This window comes from Thunnus maccoyii, chromosome 9 (assembly GCF_910596095.1).
Source record: "Thunnus maccoyii chromosome 9, fThuMac1.1, whole genome shotgun sequence".
In the NCBI taxonomy this organism is placed as follows: Eukaryota; Metazoa; Chordata; class Actinopteri; order Scombriformes; family Scombridae; genus Thunnus; species Thunnus maccoyii.
In genome coordinates, this window is record NC_056541.1 from 27,151,390 (window position 1) to 27,171,619 (window position 20,230).

The 20,230-nt window shown below is 41.1% G+C and overlaps 1 protein-coding gene across 4 annotated transcripts in view; it reads right to left on the reverse strand.

Moving 5' to 3' along the window:
- Positions 1 to 3,548: 3,548 nt before the first annotated feature.
- The window catches only part of cabin1 (calcineurin binding protein 1), a 39,113-nt gene continuing 22,431 nt past the window's right edge, over positions 3,549 to 20,230 (reverse strand). For all 4 annotated transcript variants that reach the window (XM_042420914.1, XM_042420913.1, XM_042420911.1 and 1 more), the window contains 8 exons: positions 17,137 to 17,300; positions 16,931 to 17,027; positions 16,135 to 16,818; positions 13,161 to 13,235; positions 8,946 to 9,204; positions 5,695 to 5,853; positions 5,377 to 5,579; positions 3,549 to 5,268 (listed from right to left, as the gene is read on the reverse strand). In XM_042420914.1, the coding sequence (XP_042276848.1) occupies positions 5,125 to 5,268; positions 5,377 to 5,579; positions 5,695 to 5,853; positions 8,946 to 9,204; positions 13,161 to 13,235; positions 16,135 to 16,818; positions 16,931 to 17,027; positions 17,137 to 17,300 (1,785 nt within the window). In that variant the 3' untranslated portion in view covers positions 3,549 to 5,124. The remainder of the gene's footprint in view (positions 5,269 to 5,376; positions 5,580 to 5,694; positions 5,854 to 8,945; positions 9,205 to 13,160; positions 13,236 to 16,134; positions 16,819 to 16,930; positions 17,028 to 17,136; positions 17,301 to 20,230) is intronic.

The window sequence follows — 20,230 nt, forward strand, 5'->3', positions numbered from 1 at the left end:
AGAATTTTAAAACCAGTGTGTGCAGCCTAGAGAAGGTCCCACGGTTTATGGGACAGCATAGCACTCTGTGGAATCGGCAATTAAGGGCACATAAGAGATGTTTACTGCTAGAAGGTCTTCCCTGTGAAAATATTGACCGGCTTGTTTCAGTGTCCTACGCTGAGTCGATGCAGAATAAAAAGGATAGTAATTCAGCTTGTAATGATGCACTTAAAGATGCAGAGAACTCTGTACAATTATTTTACAACTATTTTATGTTAAATGCCCTGATGCAGGGCTCTCCAAGCACTCCCTCGCCCCCTCTGTGGCACAACATTGGCCTTGAGGAAGTGCAATGTGTTTTTATCCCCCTTATGTGAAACCAAGTGTTGTCAAGGAGTTATTAATCACAGGTTCAGTGTGGCTCTCCTCACTTAGCATTTAGCCAGCTCCTCGGGGGCCTGCATGGGAATCCCCTGAAACTGCTTCAGGAGCAAAGAGGTCACACAGATCTTTTGAGTGTTTAGGAATAAGAAAGATAAGAATAAGAAAGAAATCAAGAGATTTTCATGATAAATCCTTGGCGGACCCCTCGTCTAGCTCTGATAGCAGTGAGTGTGTCTATGTCAGAGCTGAGGTGTATATTTCAGCAGCGGCAGTGTCAATCCCATTATGAGGTCTGGAGGTGACAGGTGTGACTGGTAAGGCCTCAGTACATGGCCTGGGGACAAAAGCCAATGACAGGGAGCTCTGGCAGCCTGGGGGCGATTTGGACTGGATGACACATCAGGGTGGTCACCTGGAGAAGACTGATAGGGACTGCAAAACAAAAACATGGTGGATTCTGTTTAAGGCCTTATTTATACAAACATACACCCACTGACAGATGTTTTCCAAGAGTAAATGATGGCAGCAATCCAATCGTAGAACAGGACTGAGCAGAGATATCCTCAGTTCTGTCCTACAGCTGATACCTGCTGTTCACATTGAATCCCTACATCTAATGCCCAGAGCGACTGCGTCTCCTCACAGATCACCTTCACCAGTGATGTTCCACCTCCCAGGTGTCAGTCTTTGGCCATTTGCTTTAACTGCACAGATCCCCCTTGTGCTCAACAGTTAACAGCTGCCAATATACAGCCAAGGCCTGAGGATCAGACGGCTCTCTAGCAGCCCAATAAAGAGCCCCTGGAGTGGACTGACGAGAAATCTCACACCTTTCGCTCACATTAGCCATGCAGCATGCCCTTTTGATGCTTAATTGGCCACTTTTAGGGGTTTGTAGAGATAGCAGCCTTGTGGCTGGAAACAACATGATGTCACAGGAGACTGAACAATCTTTTTTTACATGGAAGGAGAAATGCCTTTACCTGACAACAGGTTTGTCATCATGAAGTTTATTTCATATGCTTTGTGACGTGATTAGAAAAGATTCAAAACACCAAGTCTAATTGATGGCACAGTCGAGAATTTGAATATAAAGGTCTGCATACATCACTCAGGCATAGTGTATATTGCATTTTTCTCAAGAGGAAGACATAACACATGAGTAAGATTTTATCAGTTATAGGCCAATTTTTCAATTTTCTTTAGCATTTGCAGCACTTATGAAAAACAAACTTCTATATTGTGGTAAAAATATTTGAAAAAGGAGAGTTTAAATGAAATGTCACTATCCTAAATCAGTAGTGACCATGATGTCACATGCACCAACTAGGGGCCGGGTGAGCTCACATTTGGTCCACCACATAAGAAAACAAACCTCAAATCTAGCTTGCCTGGCAAAGGGGCAAATGACAACTTCACAGCACTTCATAAGAAACTCCTGGAAGTTGCTAATGAAGACTAATGACTTCCCTCGTGTCGGAGACTTCACACCAGCGTGTACAAGCTCTTTGACCACAAAGTCAATGTGGTCAGCGGGGTGGTCTGCTGACTACAGGAGTTAGAAACTCCACTGTTCCTGAGGAAGCATGGTGACCAGAGTAATATGCTTTTCCTCATGTTTACTCTAGATTTCACAGTTATTGAAAAGAGAGGTTGATTACACAAGTGTCCGCCCTGTAATCAAATGTTTTTGGGTTGTTTATTAAGTGAGCCAGTGGGATTTTATCATTCTTCAACCATGACAGGAAATAGTTTATTTTTTGTTTGTTTTATTTGCAGCCAATAAGAAGTTAGAATTAAATATTAACCATTTAGTGAGTGGCGTGTTACTGGTGAGAATGAGTCTTATAGGCCACACACACAAACACTGAACATAAACTTGATTGTCAGTGTTCACATGTTTTGTGCCCGTGTGTGGCCATGACTGTGGTGACAGAAACTACTGTAGTGTGTTTTACTGAGTAACTATCACCTTCTTCTATGCAGAACACTTGAAGCACATGGATGTCCCACTTGTTGAAAATGTACGTGTATATTCATTTCTTAAAAAATAATATAAAACACTAGACAAGTGAATGTTCCAGCCAATCTTATTCATTAGCCGAAATTTTACCCCTGTAAATTTACAACTAAGAAAGGTGAAGTTTTTATGCATCTGGATACTGTCTTTTATAGTGTGTGACAATTGTTCTAGCCTGTTGTAGTATGTAACGTTTTTATGCTGCACTCTTCACCAGGTGTCTTTTGAAAAAGAGATTTTCCATCTTTTCATTGAGACTTGTTTAAACTGAAAATTAAATTCATTTAAAATATATATTGATTTTGTTGATACACGAGTATTGTCACACTTAAAGCAATGAAATGAAAAGGAAATGCTGCTGGCAAATTATGAGAGGAAAAAAACTTCTTTGTAGAGAAAACATTTATTTTTCCTGGTCCATAATATGCCCAGACATAATAAACTTCATCAAGTTGTGTGGATAAAGGTATAATTTTTCTGTTACTATTAGTTTTTGTCTTGGGAATAAATTGGGGGTCAAACTGGCAGTAACTCTTCAACCGTCATTGTCATTAGGTGATGCTTTATGTTTTTAATGCATTAACGGTACCTTAGAAAAATAGTTGGTGTCTGCTTAATTCATTAGATCTACTTTCCTAAAACATATATTTAACAACTGTACATTCCTATGAATGAAATGTAGCAACTGGTCATATTGTCTAACATGGATGATTATGAGTTAAATTAATGAAGAATGATGATTATTACTGTATTCATACAGGGAAGTGATCATGTATATAATAAGTGGTAAAAACCAGAAAACATGAAACACTAGAAGCAATCAGATGTTGGCAAACTGAGTATACAGTAAAACTTAAACATGTTGTTGGATGCTTGTAATGTTGCTTGTGTTTGATATCTACAGACAATTGTTGTGAAGTTTGATTTCATGCATAAGCATGCATTGTATTTCCATAGAACTTATAATTTACTAAAATATTAGCAGTTACAGATGGTGTTACCAAACCAGCCCCTCAGATACCATCACATTTTCCACAGAAATCCCAGGAGGAGCTCACACAGAGTACAAACAAAACCACCATCTTATCTGATGCAAAGACCCCTGTGGGGGGAAGTTTTATGCACATTTGGATATTTTAAGTAAAACACAGAACAGATACTGTATGTGTTTCTCAATTATATTTTTGGTTTAACATCTATAATGCATTTAGTTCACATATAGAGAACAGTTCCCCTCCAGCAGCCTGAGCCAGGGGGAGGCCGGGTCGAGCAAAAGCCTTCAACCTGCTCACCTCTCAGCCTCGGTACATTCCCAGAAGCTCAGTAGAACAATAAAAAACTATCTTACACCAAAAAAATAAACAAACTTAATGAAATAAAATACAAAACCGTTTTTTTTTTTAATCAAGGGTGATAATTTACAATTATTCATCTGTTTCCTTTTTAAAAATTATTTTCAGACAGCTTTCAAGAAACATAATCAGTAAATATCTTTCTGTTTATAGAAAACAATCTGTAAAAAAACATTCTGTTGTCTTCCTCTGAGTTAAGCTAGAATTGTGACAAATTTACCAAAGTGGTTCTGATGGAAAGGCATCTATATTAGAAAGATTTCCTCTGTGTGCATTTCAATTCCATTTGAATTCAGGAAAGATCGCGTCTGGGGATCGTCTATCGTTTCCTGAGTTGCTTGGAATTGAAGTGACCCTCTCCTTTACACTCTCACACATGCACACACCTCTCCAGCTTAATACTCAAACCATTAAAGCCAAACATATCGGAAAGATATTTGGATTATGATATGTACAAAATCTAATTTCTAATAACCAAAACCCCTTTCCACATCATTCAGATCAGTGCTGGTGACAGGGCGTTTTCCTGTAAGAACTGTTCCTCATAGCTACAAATGCACACAAAAGAAAAAATATATAGAACAAATTTTTTTTTTTACAAGAAATACATTGAGTACAAAAATAGCACAAAGTGCTAACTGAATAACATCCCAAATATTAAGTGTAAACATTTCCAATCTGCTACAGGTTATGAGGCTGTTATCTCCACAGCCTCGGATGCAGCCGATTGTCCTTATTTCACCTTTGTGTTCATTAAAATATATCTTGTACCTATGCACGTGTACTGGAGATGAAATTCTCATGCAAAAGTTCATGGTCAAAGTGGAGGACAGCAGGTACATGCTGATGAGCATCAGACTGAAGCACCTCAGATTAGCAAGTTCTCAAAACAAGGATTAAGCTGCATCTTGTTGATACAATTAGCACAGAACATTAAAAAAAGATGCATAAACACAAGACTGGTTGGCTTTAAAGGCTACAAGCCTTTCTTGCCAGATCCAGTGTACAGTTTGGTGCAAGAGAGCACCATAAGCTGATGTGTGATATGCATAAATGGCACATTACAGACACGTTGTGACATCAAAGCCATCGTCTGTCATATACACCCATCACTGCTGACAACCAGAGCAACACAGTGACATGACAGCTGATGAGAATACTGCATTTTTTTCAGTTTGGGAGTGCTTTAAAAAAAAAAAAAAAAAAAAAGACAATTTGTAATGCACTGCACAAAAGGAAACAATAGCATCAACGAAGACAGCTGCAGTAACATGGACCATTCCTTTTTTTTAAGACAGGGGTACAGGATTTGGCAGAGTCAAGCCAAGTTATAACAAAAGATCTGGTCTTGTTCAGTTTCAGCGTGCACACAAGGCCTTCAGAGGCTCAGATGTCCATGTAATCGTCCTCCTCGTCCGACTCGCTCTCCAGAGACGACTCCTGGCTGGACGTCTCCTGGACCTCGAGGGCCGGCTGGCTCAGAGTGTCCTTTTTGACTGTGGCTGCAGACTGAGACGACAGGATGACGTTCTGTACAGGAGCAGACAGAAGGGGTCACTGTTGAGTGTTTGACTAGACTACAGTTATGTGCTGTATTCACAGAACCACATGGGTTCCTGCTGAGAGGTAAATTCATACCTTCAGTCTTTGTTTGGTTTCCTCTGAGATGCTGCCTTTGGGGGAGAGGAGTGTGGGTGTTGGAGGTGTTACTGTGATTTCTGGTGGGAACTTAGTAACGGTGGAAGGGATGAAAAGCTTTGGCATGTTGGCGGGGACACGGGAGCGGATTCGGCTGGGGTCTGGAAGCTTTGACTGCTCATTGCTGGCATACTGCTGCTGGTCTGAGAGAGAAAAATAAGAACCTGTTACTAAATATTTAAACAAAAGTTCTGCTGGAATATCATTACTTGAATCTGTGACCTTTTCCTGTCACACCTCTGATTCACAGGTTCTGACCTGAGCAAGGTTGTGCGGTGCTACATGTGGCAGTTTCCTCCTGGAACCAGCCTGCTGTGGATTCTTGGCCTTGGGATACTGTGGCGAGTTTCATCTGCTGACAAAGGTGTGACTCCTGCTGTCGATACAAAAGTCCCTCTGAGGGCTCTTCCCGCTCCTCTGTGGGTAAAAACAACACACCAACAAAATACATGTTACACCACACAACCGACTGACCCTCTTAATATTTGGCATTGTTTGTAATTCTTTACAAATACCTGAATGAACAATATGATCAGATTCCTTGCCATCAAAGACAACTGTAGCAATTACATCTTTTCAAAATGACAATTTAGTCTTCTTTAGCTTTTAAATGAAATAAAATGACCAAATTGGTAGTTCAATGTTACCTCTTTGTATTATTACTTAATGAACTAAATACCAAATACCGCCTCCGCCACCCAGTCAAGTTGTAGTTTACATTCATGTCTGTCCAGACTCATAATATTTGTAGTGAAGACTTTGAAGGAATTTAATAAAAAGGTTTCAAGTTTGACCTTTGACCACCAAAATCTAATCAGGTCGTCCTTGACTCCAAGTGGATGTTTGTGCCAAATTTGGAGAAATCCCCTCAAGGCGTTCCTGAGATATCATGTTCATGAGAATGGGACGGATGGACAGAACACCCAAGAACATAATGCCTTCGGCCATGACTGTCACCACGGAGGCAGAAAAACACCAGAAATAACAAGAAATCTGAGTTTGATTCCCAGTATTGTTGGCCCAACTAAGCAGTATTAACACATCTGACTTCTTTAATGTCAGGCCCACTAAAAAACAAGAATTACCTGATCACTTTACTCACTGGAGTCAACTAATGCACTGTGACATAAATAACTATTGACAGAGTAAAAATGAGAGTATTTTGATGTTACAAATACAATAAAACACATTCTGTGTTGTATTGTTGGACAATTAACTGGAAAGTTGACTTACAATTTTCCATTGGATGGGACCTTATAAGATCCTTTCATTAGATGATTATTTGTAATGATTGCATGTGAACTAACAAAACATTTCCCCCGCAACTCAGACAGACTGAAATGAAAACAAAAATGATCTAATCTTTCAGGCTTCTCCTGTAATGTTTCCTAGGAAACCATTACATAATACACATTGGTGCAGTGCTGCCTGATGCAAACCTGTGTGTGTGTGTGTGTGTGTGTGTGTGTGTGTGTGTGTGTGTGTGTGTGCATGCAAATGTATGTGTATGCAAACATGCTTTTGCATGTAGCTGCTGCACAGCTTTTAAAGGTCATCCAAGTTTTAATAAGTTGAAGATGTCTTAATATATCCAAATGAAGAGTCAATATCATCTTTTACTGAAGTCAATTCATAGATGTAATCAGTGCCTACAGATGAAAAAATGCTTGCAATTTCTTTTCTGGTTTGTTGATGACAAGGCCGACAGGTTTTAGCTCGTCACATGACCTTTAATGAGTCCTGCTTAACTCGCTGCTGTGTTGATGTAAAAGGCGATAGGATGGAGTGAAATAAAGCTTCCTCAGGTCTGCTGTGAGGCAGCATTGTTGCTTTCAAATTAAGGCAAAAACAAAATGAGCACTGCTGTGTTTCAGAGAGCCCGGCCTGACAGCCAATTAATTACAGGCTTGTGCTTTTGTTTTGGGGGGATTTTTCACTCACAAACTCATTAATATAGATTTTGCTCAATATGTCACAATAAAATTAAACCAAGGACCAAATGTGTGAAACTAAAGAATTACTTGTTATATTCTAATAATAAGAATCATAATTACTTTTGTATTTTGAATGATGTTTGCAGGGAGCTGAATATGAACTGATTTTGTCAAAGACATAATTAATTAAGAGTTGAAAAAAAAAAGTCCAATCCATGACCAGAATTCCAGACACAAGTTTGTTACCTGTGGTCATTCGCAAATTGATGGATAGGTCTTTAAATACAGGGACAAACAGTATACAACAACAACAAATATACTTTTATATTATTTACTGTGAGTGGATGGGAACCATGAAAAACTGTTAATATATATATGCTTCATATTAACTCTTAAATGTGTGTGTGTACCCTTCATTTGACCATTTTAGTACTGCATTGTGTCGCACCACTTATCATAAATGGCTTTTCTTTTCATGCTAATATCTCTATAATCTTCCTTGGGGTCATAGATCTCAAAAGCAACAACTGTGCAGATATCAGATGTAAAACTGAGCTTTCCAGAGATAACAGTAAAATGACGATGACCTGATATAACAGTTGAGCTGTCTGTGTGAGAGCCAAATCTAACAGTTCCAGTTACTCAATGCTCATCTGAAAGCTGATTCAAAAAGAATAGGATGGCCTTACTCAGTAGCCGCTTTTAAAGAACCAGTGTGTAAGATTTAGTGGTGGGCTCTGTGGAGGAGGACCCGCTCCCTATGTAGATATAAAGGGTTCATTCTAAGGGGACGAAAACATGACAATTCTTATTTTCATGGGATTATACACTAATGAAAACATACTTATGAATATTTTATTCCATTTCTGCCAATATTTCTGCCTGAAATGAAAGGGGCTACAGTCTCCAGATGCTGTTTACTGCCCTCTAACGGCCTCAAACAGAAATATGATGATGTGATTACAGAAACATTCTAGGAGTGATAAACTCAAATAACAAGAAATGTAGTAAGAAAACTGTTAAAAGGGTTAAAATATTAAGCATTGCAAATAGATTCAAGCTCATGAGTAGAGTTGGTATTTTATCCCCCGCTGTGTAAATGTTTCAGGCCAGCTAGAATATCAGGGTGAAAACACTGGAGGAATTTCAGCTTTCAATTTGCAACATGGGATAAACAGCTAATTTATCCACTGGAATATTCATTATGAGGATCAGCAATAATTATGCCAAACCCCTCCAGAAGCTCATGCAGGCAGAAAATAAAGTCACATTCTGGAGGACACTGATTCCTAAAACTCTTGTTTGGGGGACTGACAAAACCCAAAAGGCAAAAATATAACCAGGCCAGTGTCTGCTGTTATGTAACACATCTGTGGAAGCCCACAGGCGACCCCTGCTGGTCAAGTGGACTAAAGTTTTTACAACTCGATTTCAACAAACAGAACATCTTACTTCTAAAATCTTTCCAGTATCAGAGCGTGCAATAACTGTTATTTACATGTAAGTTCGTTAAATTGTGGAAAACACTAAACAGCCATCTAGTGGTCAGATGTGTTTGGGTGGAGGCCACTGTACCTGTGTGTGGTAGGAAGGGCATAACTGCAGCAGGGTGGTTAGCTGCTCTTCTGTGCTGTGGCTGATCGTGGAAGCTTGAGGTTTGAGGTCTGGACAACTTGCTCAGGGGCTCGTACACCACTTTGGCTTGGCTGTCCTGGGTGGACAGTGGGTGGCAGGCGGTGTGGCTGAGCAAGACCGGAGTTGGCAGGGAGGCGGGGAAGAAGATGTCTCGGTGATCCTTGGTGTACTTAGGTGTGGTCGGAGCATCACCGGCAGACTGTAGGAGACAAAGGGAGAGCAGAAGTGGTGAGGAAGGGTCACTGACCTTGGAGATCCATCTGCAGCGCTAACACTCCTTTGCTCAAGAGGACTGCTGAGACCCCGTACCTCCTCTTCCCTGGAGAGAAAACTCTGTGCTGAACAAACAGAACGAGCCTCGGACGATACCGCTGCACTTTTAAAAACAACACACATCTGCATTCTTAGTCTCGGCTCTTCCACATAAGAAGTAATATCCTTTACAGAGTTGCGATGGCGTCCCCTCAGGTTTAGAGACTTACTTGTGTGCTGGACTCTGTGTTGAGTGCCGGGCGAGGAGCACAGCTCTACACCACACTCCATCCCTCTGTGCCACTTTCCTGGTTGTCCTTTAGAGGACCACTTACAAACACAAGAGCTGCACAAACAACCTGTTACAACAGCCGCCCTGCTCCCACAGCCGCTGTCATGGCAACACAGAGGAGCAGTTAAAAGAAATGAATACACCTTCTCTAGTTTTCATTTTAAAATGGATGGAAAGTTGGAAGAAAAACAGCCTTTCTAAGCCTGTATGTGCACTTCTTCAGTTATATGTACAAAGAAATAATGAATTTAATATCCGGTGAAAGTCTGCACAGAATTGTACTGCATTCATTATATACACAAAAAAAGTAGATTTGGCTTCATATTTGCCACACAGAGCGCTTCTATGTCAGAGGCACATTTGATTATTAAATGTAATTTTTTCTTTTTTAAGCTTTCAAAGCCTTGAGGAAATATTGAGAGCCTCTACTGTCATAACAAGAGGGCTCTGACAGATACATTATGTTAGCACAAGATAATTTGGCTATGACAGAGCTCTCATACTATTTTCTCAGGCTCTCTGCTGGGAGTCGAAGTCAAATTGTGCTCTGAATCAGAGCTGTGTATGATCAAGCTCCCTACGGGATTCACACTGCAGAGTGCAGGCAAATCAAACAAACAGAGTAGCCTTCCAAAACCTTAGACAGCAACAGATCCTTCAGCCCAACACAGAGCAACAGAGCAGCCTCAAGCACGCACCAGCTCCGAGGCTAGCTCTGATGATTCATATCTCATGAATTAAACATCGCCAACAATGACACCAACGAGTCAGCTGAACCGTGCGCATTAGAGAAACACAGTACCTGAGAAAAAAATTGCAGCACACAACATGCAGCCAGCCCGCAGATTCCTCGGGTGTTCGGTGTGGGATGCAAGTGGGCTGCTGGCAGCCAAACTGAGGTCTGACAGTCTGAACTGAAAGATGGTTCTTTGCAATTATCGAGATTGGGCTTTAAATCAGATTAGATGTTGCGTACAGGTTTGGTCATCTTTCCAACACAATTGAAAGGCCGGCAAACCAAACATTTTAATTTAATTGCCTGCCCAAATGGGACCGACAGTCACTGGAGCTCCTTTATGAAGCAGATGTCCATATTCTTTGATAAGTGAAGCCTCAATATTCTTCAAAGCCTGCTGATAAACAAGGAGTGGCACTGGAGTGATAACATAAAGTCTCATTGAAAAGCTACACCATCTACCCAAGGAGAGAAGCAAAAACCAGGAAAATTATTTACATATATCAGACATTGATTACGTGACAGCAATAAGGAGAAAATGTCATCCAACCGTGACATGCTTTCCTGATAAGGCATAAAACTGAGGGAAGAAACAACACCCAGAGCTCAACACAACCGATTTTCCGGCTGAGCACTAAAGGGGCAGATCTCACACTGCACTTGTGGGGGCTTGAAAGAATGCGAGTCTATAAGAAACAGGCAAGAATTTCTCATATCTCTGAGCTGAGAACTCCGAGGTGCCCACTCACATTTCTGACTCACACTACATACGAGTGCAACCAAACGCAAACCACGACATGAGCAAGTGGCACAATAATTACACATGACCAGCTGTTAGGTTAGACTGCAGAACAAGCCTGTGTGCAGTAGTACACTATCTTATTAGTATCATGAGCTTACGGGAACACACAGAGTCACCGCATGCAAGCTAATTATCATAATATCTCACGAGTCAGCAATTATGCCGTGTATACCCTGTGAATATATACACTAGTCAGCTCCAAATATGTGATGTTTAAAAATCTATTAGCCACCAATTAAGAAACAAATTAAACAAATGATCTTAATTATTCAAATCTAAATAGGTTTTTATTTTGAGGAGTTTGAAGTTGCCATTCTGCAACTGCAGCTTATTTGATTTTAATTTCTTTTTGTGGACAATTTTCACCCTCAAGACTTTTTTAAAAAATTTAATTTCACTGCAGATTATTTGTTTGGATTGTTTTGTCAACAGTAAAGCAGTTTCTTCTTGAATCTGTTTTGGTATGGAGTTCCTGAAGCATAAGAAAATCTGCTTGAAGCTTATTTAATTTTAAGGTAAATTATAATTGCATGTAAATTAAATGCAATTTAATATATCATACACCAATTTAAAAACCAGCGGGTAAAATCACAGTACAGTTAGAAAGTGCATTTAAATATTTACCTATGTACATATAAGTACACAGGGATTGGAAAATGAGCAACAGTGCCCACATAGCTGGCTCAGTAAAATAATGTTCCAGTTCCTTCCATGTTTCAATCCAGGATTTCACACATTTGAGAAAAGTGGCTTGTAGCTCTGTATAAATGCATTCTTGTGCTTCATCTCTATGCCGTGTGTTTATGTGTGAAAATTAGACAAACGAATAAACGCACAAAACGAACAAAGATAACAAAAGACTCGTGCATTAGAATAACATGATATGATGACTGAACTAGAAAAACAGATTCATTTTGCCCACAGCTACTTTTCATGAGCCTGAGGTTCGGAGAATATCACCGTGACAACAGGATGTGGGCAGAGAGACCCTTGATGACTGTGTGGGCAGGAGGAGGGATGAGAGGAAAGGGGAGTCACAGGCACAGGATGAGGCAGAGCGACTAATGATTGGATGAGGAATATGAGTAGTAAAGACAAAGCTGCTGATCTCTGTGGTGATCGCTGGTTGAGCACTAGCTCCTTCAATAAACTATAAATGAACATTTAGTTTAGAACATTTAGTTTTTTATTCATGCAACTATACATACTTGTTTAATGAATTCGGTATCTGTAATTTCCTGTTAAAATCACACACACATTTACAGCATGCATGTGCAAATAAGCAACACGCATACCGACGCTCAAATGAAACCGGTGACAAGTTTGGCAACTGCTAAGTGAGGCTGAAGGGACGACATGAAGCGTTCACACCACACTCTGAGCTATATTTAGTGCTGGCAGGCTGGAGCAGGATAGACTTGAATAAGTCTGGGAATTACCAAGTTACTCAATAGTTTAGCATATTTGACTACAGATGCTGTATGATAATTCTCCACATATACAACAACAGAATATCTGTTGTTTAAGGATATTTTGAGCTTAATATCTGACAAATAAAGTTGCATTTAACCTACTTGGATTGGCAGATGGGTGGGGTGTACTACATCAGGACCTTTAAGATGGATAATTTTAGCTTGGCTAGTAAATTGCCATGTAAGAGACCAGACTTTAATCCTGAGGGGGTCAATTTAGTGCTGAGATGGTTGCAGATGATCAGAAATTGTCTGGTTAAACCTTTACCTACGGCAATCAAAAACATAATGTTGGTATGCTAATTTCATGACTGAATACATGTCTATATTTTCTGCATATTTGTTTAGTGGAAAAAATAGGGTTGCTCTGTGATTAACATCCTTTGAGTAAAGCCTTAAATTATGGAAGCATTACTATCCAAAACCACTGCAGTCAGTTCAGGGTAGATAAGAAGTTTTTGGCATGAACGTGAGCAACACTGGAATAGACATGATGTGCATTTAGCTGTCTGTATGAATTCACTATGAGCTTGACTACACAGGGGAGGAGAATTGTAGAGGCAGCAGTCAGATGGCAGATGAGCATGCAGAGTTGTTTTACCTGTCTTTGGGCAGAAGTGGCCAACTGTATCTGGCAGAACTTCACAGCTTGGTCCAGAGCTACATCCTCATCAACCTGAGCAAGAGAACAAGGAGAACAAGGACATTAGGGCAGAGCAACGCGTTGTATCTACACATGCTGCAGTTCATATTCCACAGTGTTGTAACTTTCTCTTTCTCTTCTATTTATTACAACTTGCACTACTGTAAATTCATCCTTGAATGCAAATAGATGCTCAGTATTTTACATATACAGTATTTCTGAGGTCTGTAATATTCATTTGCACAGTTTGAGTGCTCCAGGTGTGCACATAGCACAAACAAAAAAAATAAACAAATTATTAGAATTTCGGATTCTGTATCAGAGCCAGTAGGGTTTCTTGCGAGATCCTCTAAATGGCTGACTGATCATGGCGCCAGTAAAGAGAGGCTCACATTAAGGCCCAGAACTGCTAGTGGATGTGTGGTGTGTGTGTGGTGTGTGGGAGTTGGCAAGCTTAGCTACAGCACAACATCGTACACTTAGCGGTAATCTTGTTCACACAGCTGTTATGTTCCCTCCAGCAGCCTGTTGTACGCAGTGGTTCAGAGACCCCCAGAGGGAGGGATTTTTATAGCAGCCTCATTCTAGTTTTCAAATTGTGTCAACTTTTAAAATGGACTGAGTCAAGCTCCGGTGTATCACAGAGGACAGCCCTCCACTTTCAATTGTCTAACACGTCTAGCTTGGCTGCAAACCTTCCTTGTCAAACCATAAACACCTGTCAGTGATGAGTATCACAGTATCTAAGGCTGGGTATCATTTAAAAAATTATATTATAAAGTATTTAAATAATTATAAAAATAATACCAGTACAAATACCAGTACCCTAAAAATGATACTGATACCAATAGCTGTCAGCAAAACCATATAAATGTTCATTTTCTTCTAGATCTGGGTACAAAAAGGATCAAATGCGGGTATCATTTGACTGGAGAAGTTTCAATACTACTTTGTATTGGGTTATTTCCGTCGATCCCTTAAAAGATATCGAGTACCGATATGCAGCCATAAGAGTATCACATCACGATTACTATTTGACATTTCTCTACAATGAAACAATTTACTCAATGTGACACTGCATATTCAATTGTATCTTTGTATTTTGGACTTAAATAACCTTTTAACGTCATTTGATTTTCTCTATCATGAGAATAAGTGGTGCTGGCTGTATCAGGCCTCAGATGGAAAAGCCTTGGGGAGGGTTTGGAGGACCAACATGGCTTTTCAGAGATGGAGGAAAAGCTACACTGTCATTACCAGACAGTGTTTGATAGCGTTCGAGAGCTGTCATTTGAACACATTCTGAGGCGATGCTCAGGGCTGTGAAATGTGAAAGGGCTGCTAGCATGATAATGCATAGCTGAGCCTCTTTACGGGTAAAACTGAGCAGCCTTTATGCATTACTTGTCAAGTTGAAAATATTTTGATGATATGAAATGCTCCTTCTGTTTAGAACACACAATTTAGCGGGTCTTTGACTTTTACCGCCTTAGGAGAGCCAAAATAAATGACTGAAATATGCAGACGTACTGACAAAATATAAAGCCGAATGAAAAAGGTAGAGGTTTAATGTACGACGATGTGCAGCCGTGCAATGCAGCAGACCATAAAACCACAAAGCATCTGCAGTTTGTGCAAGTAGGTGCACAATCAGAAGATGCTTCTGGAAAACGTCCAAACATATTAATTACATAACTCATTTGGTGACAGGAAACATGTCACTGCTGGTTCTGGCTACTCTCTCTTATGGGTGTGTCTGAGAAAACCCTCTCTTTGCCATCTCTTAAAGAACACAGGCAAAAAATCTTAGCTGTAACCTAGTGCCTAAAAAAAGAACAAAAGCTGCTGAAGTTGGCTTATCGCCTCAGATTTCTTCTTTCTCCTCCTCTACTGCCCTCCCACTCCAGCTACTGCTCTCTGGCATTACACAGCCAATGACATGGCAACTTCTTTTGGTGCCAACATTGATCTGCAGCTCAATATGGCTATATAAGCTGATGTGGGCTGCTCTGCGATGACACCATTAAAGCCTGAGAAAGCACTAAGTTAGACTAACTCTCAAACACTTTTGCTGTGGAGAAAGAGAGACACATCTTTCTACTTTTACACATCCTTAGAAGAGAAACTTAAAAATCATTGAAGAATTTAACATAATATGATAGCAGGACCTTACCAGCTTCTAATATGAAATATGAGTAGTCATAAATTACTACATATTCTCAAAATATACACACTTAACAGACCAAAGTCCTGAAATTTTTCAATAATCTTAATAGGATTCAGTTGGACTTTTACTTCAGTGACAGCACTATGCCACGGTGAATTTTCATTTTTTTTGGCATCAGTTCCACAGCCATTACATTAGTGTTTCACCATTCAATAGGATTTGTATGCTGGCTGACTTGGACACTAGATTTAGCACTCGCCTGAAAAATGCAACCTCTGAGCCACTTTTAGCCACTTTTAAAATTGCAGGAATGCAGTGATGAGATGCAGCATTTTAACAAATTAAAAAACTAGCTGCAAAGAGTGAGCTACAGCAGTTCCCCTCATCCTCTTGACGTAATGTTAAAAAAAAAAAATCCAAATTTCTTCTTAAAAATACCCAACAGGGCTACATTTAGAATCAGCAACCTGTTTCAGGAAGAATAACAGCAACAAGACCAAAGTCACAGGGGTTGAATTTGGGTAAGCACACCGCACTTTATGAGCCGGATTTGTCGTTGTTTGAAAACAGAAAAAGGGGAAAGTCCCTATTCTACAGTGGGTGTTTTTGTTACTAATTCAGTTAGACGAGGGGTTTCCCAAGCCTAATTTATTTTGGGAGGGCTCATATAAAGCATGTATGACTTTGCAGAATATGAAAAATTCAAACAGAGCCTGTGTGTACACAGCAGAGACATCTTGCTTGGTACATTGTGAAGAGGTTTACCTGTTTTATGAGCATATACGTCTCTGACATGATCTTCTCAATGCGGCCCAGGTCATAGGTCATGACTTTCTGGCCTTGCTGCCACACTCTGTATGCATCAAGCAGAAGGGTTTTTCCAGACTCCACATCCTCTAGAAGCTTTCTTTTTCTGTTGGGCCTTCGTAGTAACCCCTGATCAGTCCCACTGGTTGCCACAGCTACCTTGGTTGCTGAGGCTTGGAGTTGCTGCTGCCTGGAACTAATACTTAGCTCTTCCAGAGACAGCTCTGGTGTCCGGCAACTGTCAGTCACTTTCTGCTGGGGCTCCCCAACACTCAGGGAGGTCTCAGTTTCTGTTTGGTTGCCCTGAGAATCTGTGGTCGTAGAGGGCCTCCTCCAGTGGCTAGTGTCCAGCTCCATGGGTTCCTCTGGCCCTGTTCTGTGCCCCTCGCTCCCAGCAGCCTCCACCTTCCCAGGGTAGCTCTCTAGAACTTTACTTCCTTTATCTGTAGATGGTGGGGTCTGGGTGAGTTGAGCCTGTGAGGCTTCCCTGGGCCCTGAGTCAGTTGCACACGCTCCCTCTGTGAGCTCAGGCTTCTTAGGAAGCGCATGTTTGCTGTCCTCTGAATCGGGCCTGTTGGATGCGTCTGTTGTGGTCATCTCCCCCATGGAGGGCGCAGGCGCTTTGGGAAGCTGCTCAGACACCTGAAAGAGAACAGAACCTGTCAAAACATGAAGTGGGTGCATGCCAGACGTCTAAAACTCTGAGTGGCTCTCAGCTCTCAGTGTGTATGTACAGTGAGTTGTGCTTCCTTACCCCTGTGAGACTGTTCAGATTGTCCTCCAGGACTTTTACATTTAGGAAAAATGCTCTCTTGGCCAAAACCTGGCGATCAACATCCCGTAAATACTTCCTAGATGGAGGAAGAGAGAGAGAAGGAGAAAGAGAGGGAGGAGAGATGTCAAGGAGCAAATACATAAACCATAACAAAAACAGCAGTTCAACAGGAAGTTGGTCCTTACTTTCCCTGGTCAGGGGTTCTCTGCAGCATGAAAGAGACTTTCAGCAGAGTATCGTGATCCTTAAGCTGAGACAGCACCTCCAGCAAGAGGACAATGGATCGGTTCATATGAGATGCAAAACTTCCTGGGCGATCAATCTCATCTACTGGAATACGCCAGATGCCCTGGAGGTGAAGAGGAGAATAAAAAAAGAAGCAGAATCAGCAGTTACGCATGACTGTGCTACAAATAATAAACAAAATATTATTGTTTTCAAAATAGCATGGACACTGTTGGTGTGGCCTGGACTTTTAGTTTAGCAGGATTTCAAAACATTATTCAAAACTCAGCAAGAAGGCTGAATGGTGTCTATGAGGAAATGCCTACATGTCACTGGTTGTGTTAACGGACATCAACAAACCAACTAATTTTTCAATTTCTGAAAGTTTATATTTTTATAAGCTGCTCTCAGCTGCGACCCCTGGTTTTCAAACGCTTGTGGAGCGTATGGCACACAGAAACAATTAACAAGGAGACATGGAAAAACTCAACAGGAAAGAAAGCAGAGGAGAAAGCAAGGGAAATTAATGTGAGTTAAAAACATGGCATTCAAAGAAGAAAGCCCTAATGAGGGGATGGAAAGGCTGCAGGAGAGTTTTTTGCAGACTGGCTGGCCATGTAGGAGCAGGGGAGGGAGGGATGGGGAGCTTTCTCTCTGGGCACACATGATAGGAAGCCTCATTAGTGCTCAGTTTTGTCCACGCAATTCAACAGACCAGCAGACTGGCTGCCAACAAACCCAGGCTTCCTTTGCAGAAGTCGTGATGAGGTGTTTTTTGATGGACGAGTCCACCTTTTCAGTGAGCACATGTCCTCTCCGCAGGTGAAGCACGCGAGGTTCTGCACTCTGAAGCTATCAATGCGAGTGCAGATGGTGGCCTAGGCTGTGTACAGTCAGAAAGCACATGGCACAGAGCGCTGCTTCTGGCCCCCCGAAAATGTGTGTGAGACAAAACAAAGATGACAATATCATGATGGAACAAAACAAATGAGATGGCTTTATCAGCTACTGAAGGCACTGGGGAGACTGATGCTCCTAATAGACTGCTACAGACTGTCAGATGACATTTTCCAAGCCTCTGGAGAGGAACAAAGCAGGGGGAAAGAAAGGCAAAGTAAACCCATCAAATATATTACATCCCTGAAGACGGACTTCCAGCCTACTGATAAAGTGCCAACAAAAATAAGACATGCACTCAACCCAGAAAACCCACACCTCATCTGTAACTCATAGCCCCCCCCCCCCTCCATCAAGTATGTCTTTAATTTATTCATCCCATGTTCCTCATCACATTTCTTGACAATAATTTAGGACTAAATCTCTGATGCTCACAATATTTATTAAACAATTTAATGATGATGTTACAGAGTCTAACTCCAATGGGTGTAATAACCCAAATTTAGAGGCAGTGGTCAATAAAACATTTTAAAGAACAAGCATATGGCTCCGACGCCTGTGTGAAAATGAGAAGATTTATTATTATATGACGCAATCAAGGGCTTGGGAAGGTTTTAACCTTTCGATGCACAGATTACCAAAAGCCTCCAACAGGAGTGGGACAAGTATGATGAGGGGGTGGGCTCCGTTCACTTAGAAAAACATCTCTAATGGAAGAGAGTTGTTCTTCATCAGAGACCCATCCAACCACGGCAAATCTGTTTAGGGAAAGCAGAGCCATGGCTTTACACAGATTATGCTGTAGCACAACAGCTAAAGCAGATTGGTAAGACTTTAACTGAAATGATTTAAACATCTTTTTTTTTTTTTCTGAGAGAAAATATGACCGCTGCTTGATATCTGGAGCAACAGCTTTGGCACAGATGTGGCCAATACATCACGCGAGAATCTGACAGAGATTACGATGCACAGCAAACGAGGGATGAACGAGGGATAAATATGTGACAAGAGGCTTCTTTGGTACAAATGGAATCTGCCCCTTTCTTCCGTTTTCAGGTTCAAATGGATTGTTTTGTTTGAGGATGAAGAGGGCAATTAGACGGTGGACATAACATCATTAAAGTATTACAAAACAGCAACTTAAAGGGTTAATTGTTGCAGCGTGACAAAAATAGAGGATGAAGAGCAGTGACTACAACATGATTGCGCCTCTACATCCTTGTGTAAAAGCCTGAGCCAAAGCAAAATGCTGGCTGTTACATTACAACATTTTAGCGGGAAGCCCCATACCTGTTGTCTTATCTACTTCATCTACATGTCTCTACATGCCATCAATGACAGGAAGGGCTCAGGCCCAAAATATCATCCATGGTAAAACTTACTAAGTGCAGGAAAGTTGAACAAAGTGAGCATTAACGTGTCTTGTAGCAACCGGCAGTCATTATTGCAGTTTACCAGTAACTACAATATCACATTTATGACAAAGTGCAACTTTAGAATGAAAGCTTTTTAAAAAATCCAAGATGGCTGGTTACCTGCCACTGCTACGAGCATTTGGCAGGTGGGTGGTGTCATTTAATATCTTTCTACATTAGTCTATGTGATATGCAGAAATCAGAACTAAAGAACCCTTAGGATGACTATTTAAAAAGCAGTTTCTCTTGCAGTTCTGTACCAATCCACAGGAGTACCCCTGATTAAAACAGACTTCACTCTAAGTATAGCACCAACTATCATAAAATGACACGAGAACTCTGCTTCTATAAACAGTAAGAAGAACTTGTGCTCGATTTTATAAAAGTCTGGAGGGAAAGAGAGAAGCGACTCACCATCACCAAAGAAAGCTACTCCACGGTGCCTGTGTTAGTATTCTTTTGGACAGTTTCCTGCTGGCGGTAGCAGCACCAGCAGCCCTGGCAGCGCCTCCACCCTGAAAGAGGCTCACGCTCAGAGAGCAAGGGGTGGGCTGCATTTGGGTGCTAGGGCAGCGTGAGCTGCAGAAGAGGAACAGAGGGAAGCACAGCTGCACACAGCAGAACAGGAATAGAAGAAGAAAGAGAGAATGGCAGCTGCCTTGGTAAGAGGAGAAACAGCGCTGGAGTCAGGGCCTATAAGCTCAGTATGCCACTGACAGACAAGCTGACTCGTTCCTCTCCT